This window comes from Triticum aestivum, chromosome 1B (assembly GCF_018294505.1).
Source record: "Triticum aestivum cultivar Chinese Spring chromosome 1B, IWGSC CS RefSeq v2.1, whole genome shotgun sequence".
NCBI lineage: Eukaryota > Viridiplantae > Streptophyta > Magnoliopsida > Poales > Poaceae > Triticum > Triticum aestivum.
Genome location: NC_057795.1, coordinates 402,543,488 through 402,552,020, shown reverse-complemented (window position 1 = coordinate 402,552,020; position 8,533 = coordinate 402,543,488). Strand labels below are relative to the sequence as shown.

Sequence of the window (8,533 nt, the reverse complement as noted above, 5' to 3'; positions counted from 1 at the left end):
AGTCGGTTCGGGCCGCTTCATCCAACAATACCGCTGAACCAAAGTATGACATGCTGGTAAGAAGTATGACTTGTATCACCCACAACTCACTTGTGTTCTACTCGTGCATATGACATCTACGCATAAAACCTGGCTCGGATGCCACTGTTGGGGAACGTAGTAATTTTTTTAAAAATTCCTACACACACACAGGATCATGGTGATCATAGCAACGAGAGGGGAGAGTGTTGTCCACGTACCCTCGTAGACCGAAATCGGAAGCGTTAGAATAACGCGGTTGATGTAGTCGTACGTCTTCACGGGCCGACCGATCAAGCACCGAAACTACGGCACCTCCGAGTTCTAGCACATGTTCAGCTCGATGACGTTCCCCGTGCTCCGATCCAGCAAAATGTCGGGGAAGAGTTTCATCAACACGACGGCGTGGTGACGATCTTGATGTTCTACCATCGCAGGGCTTCGCCTAAGCACTGCTACAATATTATCAAGGACTATGGTGGAGGGGGCACCGCACACGGCTAAGAGATCAAGAGATCAATTGTTGTGTCTATGGGGTGCCCCCCTCCCCCGTATATAAAGGAGTGGAGGAGGGGGCCGGCCAAGGGGGGTGGCGCGCCCTAGAGGGGGAGTCCAACCCCAACCGGGAGTAGGACTCCCCCCCTTCCTATTAGGAGAGGGAGAGGGAAGGAAGAGGGGGAGGGAAGAAGGAAAGGGGGGCGGCCCCCTTCCCAATTCGGATTGGGCTTGGGGGGGGGGCGCCCCCTCCTTTGCTTCTTCTCCCTCCTTTCCACTAAGGCCCAATAAGGCCCATATACCTCCGGGGGGTTCCGATAACCTCCCGGAGCTCCGGTATTGTCCCAATCTCACCCGGAACCTTTCCGGTGTTGAAATATAGTCGTCCAATATATCGATCTTTATGTCTCGACCATTTCGAGACTCCTCGTCAAGTCCGTGATCACATCCGTGACTCCGAACAACCTTCGGTACATCAAAACTCATAAACTCATAATAAAACTGTCAACGAAACCTTAAGCGTGCGGACCCTACGGGTTCGAGAACTATGTAGACATGACCGAGACTTGTTTCCGGTCAATAACCAATAGCGGAACCTAGATGCTCATATTGGCTCCTACATATTCTACGAAGATCTTTATTGGTCAAACCGCATAACAACATACGTTGTTCCCTTTATCATCGGTATGTTACTTGCCCGAGATTCGATCGTCGGTATCCAATACCTAGTTCAATCTCGTTACCGGCAAGTCTCTTTATTCGTTACGTAATGCATCATTCCGTAACTAACTCATTATCTACATTGCTTGCAAGGCTTGTAGTGATGTGCATTACCGAGAGGGCCCAGAGATACCTCTCCGACAATCGGAGTGACAAAACCTAATCTCGAAATACGCCAACTCAACATGTTCCTTTGGAGACACCTGTAGAGCTCCTTTATAATCACCCAGTTACGTTGTGACGTTTGGTAGCACACAAAGTGTTCCTCCGGTAAACGGGAGTTGCATAATCTCATAGTTGAAGAAAGCAATAACAACATACTAAACGATCAAGTGCTAAGCTAAGGGAATGGGTCATGTCGATCACATTATTCTCCTAATGATGTGATCCCGTTAATCAAATGACAACTCATGTCTATGGTTAGGAAACATAACCATCTTTGATTAATGAGCTAGTCAAGTAGAGGCATACTAGTGACTATAAGTTTGTCTATGTATTCACACATGTATCATGTTTCCAGATAATATAATTCTAGAATGAATAATAAACATTTATCATGATATGAGGAAATAAATAATAACTTTATTATTGCCTCTAGGGCATATTTCCTTCAGCAGCGTTCTCCAGTCTTCGCGAGGCTTGCAGAAGGTCGCTCCCCACCTGTCAACTTTGAGATCAACGGCCACCAATACAACAAAGGATACTATCTAGCTATGGTCAACTTTTGTGAAGACAATCTTGAAGCCCCAAGGAGAAGAGAAAGAGATTTGCCCAAATGCAAGAGAGTGCTAGAAAGGATGTGGAACATGCTTTTGGTGTGCTTCAATCCCGACGGGGCATCGTTCGATACCCCTGCACTGTCATGGGATGAAAGGAAGCTTTGGGAGGTGATGACTGCTTGTGTGATCATGCACAACATGATCGTCGAGGACGAGCGTGATGACAGTATCTTCGACCAAGGATTTGGTTTTCAATGTGACAATGTTGAGCCCCTGCACCAAGAACCGCCCACGTTTGATCAGTTTGTCCAGTTCCATCATGAGCTGCGTGATTGGCACACTCATGTGGATCTTCAAAATGACTTGGTTGAGCACGTGTGGGAGCATATTGGCAACCGATAGATGTATTGGTTCATTTTATGTTCATTCAAGACAATTTCGATTTGGTTGTTAAACTATCTTTATTAGAGACAATTTCGATTGGGTTGTAAAACTATTTTAATATTCAAACAATTAATATTTGGACATGCAAACTTGTTTTCATATGAAAATATGGGCATTTTAGGCCCTGGCGGACGGGATGAGGCAAACGGATGCGGCCACGCGCTGGGCGCACGGCCACCGCATCCCAGGACAGGCTCAAACACGACCCCATTGCCCTACCCAAACGGACAGAATCCGGAGAAAACGGACGTCCGTTTGGGGTCGCATGATGGAGTTGGCCTAACTGTTGATGAGTCTTAGTACATATATTGGATGTAATAAAATCTTATATTATGGCATGAAAGGAGGGATGCGGATTTTTGGGACATGGTGCCATGCGAGGATGAAATCCAAGCAGTCCATCTGTGCTCTAAGATTAGCACTTAATATAGCAAATTAATGAATACCAAAATCATACGGCGGGATAAGTGGATGGATACATGTCTGTGATACTCAAAGTACGTGGTTGAGCTAGGCATCTTAAATGGGTTGGTGGGCTACACATCAATTTTAATGGCGTTGTGTTAATGCAACGCAGACCATTTAAAACGCTGGTTGACGTTTGAACGTGTCTATCTGGAACCTGTACGCCTTGAGAGACACTTAAAACAAGTGTGGGCCTGTCATTTTGTTGATGGTTTGTTTTGCCAAATTCAGTTTGTGTGGGGTGTACTGGTGTACCAATTCATTAGAGCCATGTGTATCAATTCATCTAAGCCATGTGTATTAATACTGCATTATTACCTATGTGTTGGCAATGTTGACTCAGCTAAGCTATCACTTGCTATTCACGTAGCATGCACTTGCTCAACTGTTTCTTGTTGTTTGACACTGTTCGGACAGAACACTAGCTTCGTATGCTCACCAGCTTCTTGTTCCTCAGTGAGTTAGTGGTGCACGTGCATGTGACTGTTGTCCAACCTTAAATGCCATCAATTTAGATGTAGCCGCGTTCAATCAATGGTGCGTTTAAATTCTGCCAGGCATTGATTGTGCGCTTAAAGATGATGTGTTTAATACACGGGATGTGTCAGCGACAATACTGCATGAATACTGAGTGCTGTACAAAAAAGTGAACTGATTATACAGCCGAAGCGTATTAATGTTGCACGAATCTCGCGGCGTCGTGCGGTATGGATATCGGCTGTGCGTGATGGCATGTCCATCCGCGATTTATCGATGAAAGGAGTATCTTTTTTGGCGAAAGATCCAACAAAAAGTAAAATGCTGGCTTTTCTTGTTAATAGCAAGGAGAAATAAAACATTTACAAGATAGTCGACGATGAAAATGAAAATCCCTAGAGTCTCCAAAAGAGAGCCCTAGCTTGCGCCAGCAAGGCACCGTTGCTCAATCTGACGTCTGATGACCAGGGGCACCTCCCTAACTCGAGGAATTTTCTTCCTGAAGATGCAGTCGCTTCGTTTCATTTCATGTATTCCAGATCTCTCATACGACAAAGATGTATTTGATAGCATTTCTCCTTGCGGACACGATGTGACCGATGATCCATCTCCATGGTGCGTATAATTTTCTTCCTTTTTTACTGATTTGCTCTGTGTGTTGTCTTTTTCATCAAATTTCTATTATGCCCTTGATAATGTTGGCATGTTTATGTATAAGTATGCACTCGTCTTTTTTTTGAGAGTACGTAAATCAAGTGTGCACTTATCATAATCTTGTTTCAGATCGTATTTGAAAAAATACGAGTTTGTGCAACTTTGTGATTTGGAGGGTTAAAATTTTGGGGAAATGCTAAGTGCACAAATATTCAACTCCTCAAGTTTTGAGGGGTCATTTTGAGGAGTTCAAGTCTAGGGGACGGGCTAGAGACGCCCTTGGCCCGTGTTAATCTCTTGAAACTCTTGGTATATCCAGACAATAAGTAGGAACATAAACTGAAACATTCTAGAACTACAAAGATAGTTATTAAATCGTTAGCACCACATAAAAATATTCCCCCTAGAGTAGTTGTTAATATGAATAACAGAAACTCTGTTATAGCCATTTTTGTACATTCAATGCACTCCACGGATAGAGGAATAATAAAGTTGAACATAATAAAATGAGAAACTGAAAGATTTCGTTGATACTGTTCGTTTGGAAATTTCTCGAAAAGCTAATTATAGGTTCTTCTCTTCATCGTAACAATAGGGCTGTTATGCTTATTACTAAACTTGTTGGAGAGACGAAATAGAACCAAGGTCTATCTTTTTTATCAGAGGTTGAATCGATCATCATCAGAAGAATTAGGCCAAAACTTAGGATACATTATGCAAAAATGAAACTTTCATTGAAGAGAAGCAAATGAAACGCTTTCATAAAAATTCTCATAGAAAATCAAGAATGAAGTTTTCATTATGTAGCCTTAGACAACTTTCCCAACAACTGTTAGATATTCAGCTCCAAACTGAGACCCATATAAGTGCCCATTAGAAAATACTGAGAGTTTTTTTTTTCAGTTTTGCTATAATCATATCATCATTATCATTCTTTAACTCTAGCATTTTAAAATGTGATTTAAACGTGGATGATTCAGGTGTTATCTTAGGCAGTTATAGAGAACAATATTGCCCAACTTAAAATTTTGATTATTGGTGTACGAAAAACAACCCTTGATCATGAGTGATCTAAACACTCTTATATTTCTTTACGGAGGGAGTACTTAGAATATAGCATCATGTGCACACCCGAACCCACCGTCCATTCCCTTTCCTCACCCCTCCTCGGCGTGCAGCCAGAGAGGCGACAAGAACAGGGCTTGCTATTTTATCTTCTCTGCCATTTGGTCACATTATTTTCGGATCACTTTACCGCCAACTAGGACTTTTATATACAAAGCGAAAGCAAACCCTTACCTCATAACTCATAATATAATTGTCTTACACAGATGATTAAACAAACTTCTCACATGCCAGGATGCTCATCCGTACTACTTCAAGAAAGATAATAGTACTGTTCACTATATACAGTAGAAATTATTCACCATACTGTACCTTAATCCAACACCAGAAGAACTGTCCAAGAATTAAGTGCTTCCAAAAAAAAGATCTTAATTACATGGTTACGTCAAGAAAAGTCTCAGTAATGTTCATCTCAGTTTCAAATGTACATTGATTTAGTTGCAGGGCTTGCATCTGTGTGTTTGAAAAAGTAGCTAGTACAAGCTGCCCAACTTCTCCAGATATTTAATATTTACCAGCAGATGAAGACAGTCGAAGGATTGACATTTTACACGACGGATCAGTTGGAGCGGGTGATTTCAAGAGACCATTTGGGGATCAGTTCAATGCTGCCTGAATTTGTCGCTGCGGACGGATCGCTACCTGAGACATACTACCATCATGCTGAATTCTTTCCCGTCTGCAGGTAGTGAAGCAAGAAATCAAAAAACTCAGTCCGTCTGCAGGTAGCAAAGTCAGAAGAAGAAAAACAGATAAGTTGGCAGCAGTCAGAGGCAACAAACCAGCATCTCATGGTCACCCATTATTTCCTCGATCAGCTCAGCAATAACCTTCTCTGCGCTGTTGGGAACAAGTGCTGCGAAAGCGGCTTGTTCCAACCCTGAACAGTGAGCAACATCTCGTCAGTTTGATGACACACTGCCTGAGATAAAGCATCCACAATTGAATTTATTTCGTCACACAGTCTTTTGTTTGTTTGTGTGGAAAGACGCTGTTTTTTCTCTTACAGTTTCTGAATTTCCTTTGACCTAGGACTAAGGAACTAGCACCTGTTTCTGGGAAGGCGTTGATGAACATCATCATCTCCTCACCGGTCAGACCAGAAAAGATGCATATTCTTTGTGGAGATTTCAAAATCTGTGAACCGAACAAGCATGTTAACTAGCGATCGACGGTAAATTTAAGGCTATGAAAGAAGCGATTGAAGGCATTTGGCAAGGCTGTTATTTCAGCACAAGAGTGTAAGTAAGCGCAGTAAAGACTGAAAATGTCATGTTTGCAAGTGTTGTTACCTTAACAGCTTCTACATTAGGCTGCTCAGTGTGCATAGCATCCCACAAAGTTTGTTTCGTCATTTCTTCTGTACAATGAATCACCTGACGCAAGAACAAGTTTGGCTGAACTATCAGGATCACATGACAAACATTCTACAGTATTTTCATCTCACTTGTTTGTTTCTAATGAGAGTAAGCTTTCGCTACTCCATTTCAGTGGAGTTTTTTCTAGACTCATTTCTTGATCTTATTACTTACTACTCGAGAAGATGCCTATTTTTTCAACAGTGGAGAAGACTCCTATTTGTTCAATCTCTGTTCTTCTGCAGTAAAATGTACTACCAAACATGTTTCATTTTTGGTAAACTTCAATTACAGAAGGACCGAAACTTAATTACCTTGAGGAAATCACCGTCGAGCTCCTTCAGGAACTCCTGAATCTGCACTAGTTACGAAAATTCACAGGAATTACTTGTAAATTACGTTCTATCTGTCAATATCGGCATGCAAGCATCACGCAGGTTCTAAGAATCATGTGAACCGAATACCTTGACGGTCTCGCTTTTATCGAATCCGATGAGCAATATTGCCTGAAATCGGGTCACAATTAAGTGACATTGATCTCAGCATTTCGAAGTAAACAAAATCACTATATTCACCGGCAACAGAAGCTATATGTTTCCATATGCAGCGGGGGCGTGGAATAGCACTCGCTTGTAACGCGCAACTGGCGGCGACTCACCGGCGGTCCGTACATCGGGTCCTCGGCGTTCAGCGGCACGAACTTGGAGTCCTCTGCTACAAGCTCCGCCGGGGATCCTAGGACGACGGATGCGCGTCAGATGTGCGGAAGGAAACCGGGAATATTGCAGGTGCGTGGCGACGCGCGCGCACCTTCGGGAGGCAGCGACGATCGGAGCAGGGGCAGGCGCCATATTCTCCTCGGCAACGGCGACGGCTGCGCCGCGACGGATGCGGGGGTGCGGGGCGAGACGTGGCAGGAGGGTACGAAGGGTCTGGGCAGGATTTGGCGGTGGAGGATGGGGGCGGACGGCGAAGTCATCGGCGCCGGCGGCGAGGACGACGGCGACGTTATCCTTCTGTGTTGTGTGGTTTTGTACGTGGTCTCTGTTCCGTCAGGGTTTCGTTTGAAGCCACGTCTAGCTAGCAAAACTCGGACGGGCTGTAAATTTTTCTATGATACCGCGAGACGTCCGACCAAATAGATCCTTTAAACTCGTCATCTAAAATTTTTATGACGGATTTGGAAGACCTGACTTCATGATATCGTAAAATATTTATAGTGTAAATATTAACAAGTGCTATATAGACATAGTGTCATTAGTTCACTACCACCACCATCCCTAATGCCGAATCTAACACCACTCCGCCACCATTGCCCAAGGCACCACCACCTCCAAAACCACCTATACCAAAGCCACCACCACCTCCAAACCTACCACCACCGACATTGCCGAATGCAAAAAAAACCTCCAAACCCCGCACCATCACCTACATTGCCCAACCCATTGGCCATAAGATTTCAAAGCTCCATCTTTCTCCGGCGCATGATCTTCGTTCTTCTCAACTCTCAAAATTCTTTTGTCATTGCATCCATGCTCTCTGGATTCATCAACATGAACCAGTCCTCCTCGGTGGTCCTCTCGTCCCTTCTCTTTTGCTTCTCTAGGGTGATCTTGCACTCCTCGAAGGCAGACCCCATCTTCCACTACTACTCCTTGTGCTTCTCTTTCTTCTCGGTCATGATCACTTTAGCATCCCAATGGTGACCATAGTTTCTTTCATCTTCGCCATGTCACCAATTTGATCTCTCAAAGTGGTTGTCTCGGACGACCTCTTCACTCTCGCTTTCTCCTTCTTGTTTCCATCCGGTTTGCCATTGTTTTCCCGTACTCTTGGTGCATCATCACTATCATCATCCACATCTTCCAATTTGACAAGAGAACCTTTCTTTGGGAGACATTCCTTGTCCCTCACCCCACTTCTTACTATCTTTGAGCAAGCGCCAACAATGATGAAGAGTGAATGGCTGACCCTTGAAACCCGCGATTTGCTTGAAATATTCATTGGCGATGCGATCCTACACATGGACATTGAGACAAGTATGAGCTCAAACTTTTT

At 43.8% G+C, this 8,533-nt stretch overlaps 1 protein-coding gene across 2 annotated transcripts; it reads right to left on the bottom strand.

Annotated features, from left to right (window-relative positions):
- Positions 1-5,400: 5,400 nt before the first annotated feature.
- On the bottom strand, positions 5,401-7,569 carry LOC123091772 (uncharacterized). Of its 2 annotated transcripts, none has more exons than XM_044513388.1 (8): positions 7,286-7,569; positions 7,134-7,210; positions 6,940-6,981; positions 6,790-6,831; positions 6,410-6,493; positions 6,125-6,254; positions 5,900-5,997; positions 5,401-5,796 (listed from the first exon to the last, which is right to left on the bottom strand). In XM_044513388.1, exons 1-8 carry the CDS (start codon positions 7,452-7,454, stop codon positions 5,776-5,778), a joined length of 663 nt encoding a protein of 220 aa, XP_044369323.1. In that variant the 5' UTR covers positions 7,455-7,569; the 3' UTR covers positions 5,401-5,775. The 2 variants fall into 2 exon arrangements, with proteins under 2 accessions (XP_044369323.1, XP_044369328.1); XM_044513393.1 differs by having other exon boundaries at positions 6,167-6,254.
- Between the last annotated feature and the right edge of the window lie 964 nt (positions 7,570-8,533).

Bases quoted from the DNA above. Each gene is read 5' to 3' on its own strand.
- LOC123091772 (XM_044513388.1), bottom strand. From the start codon at position 7,454: ATGACTTCGCCGTCCGCCCCCATCCTCCACCGCCAAATCCTGCCCAGA. The intron at 6,255-6,409 runs GTAACAACACTT...TTCGGTTCACAG, and splicing joins CTAATGTAGAAGCTGTTAAG to ATTTTGAAATCTCCACAAAG. The intron at 5,797-5,899 runs GTTTGTTGCCTC...CACTACCTGCAG, and splicing joins TGGGTGACCATGAGATGCTG to ACGGGAAAGAATTCAGCATG.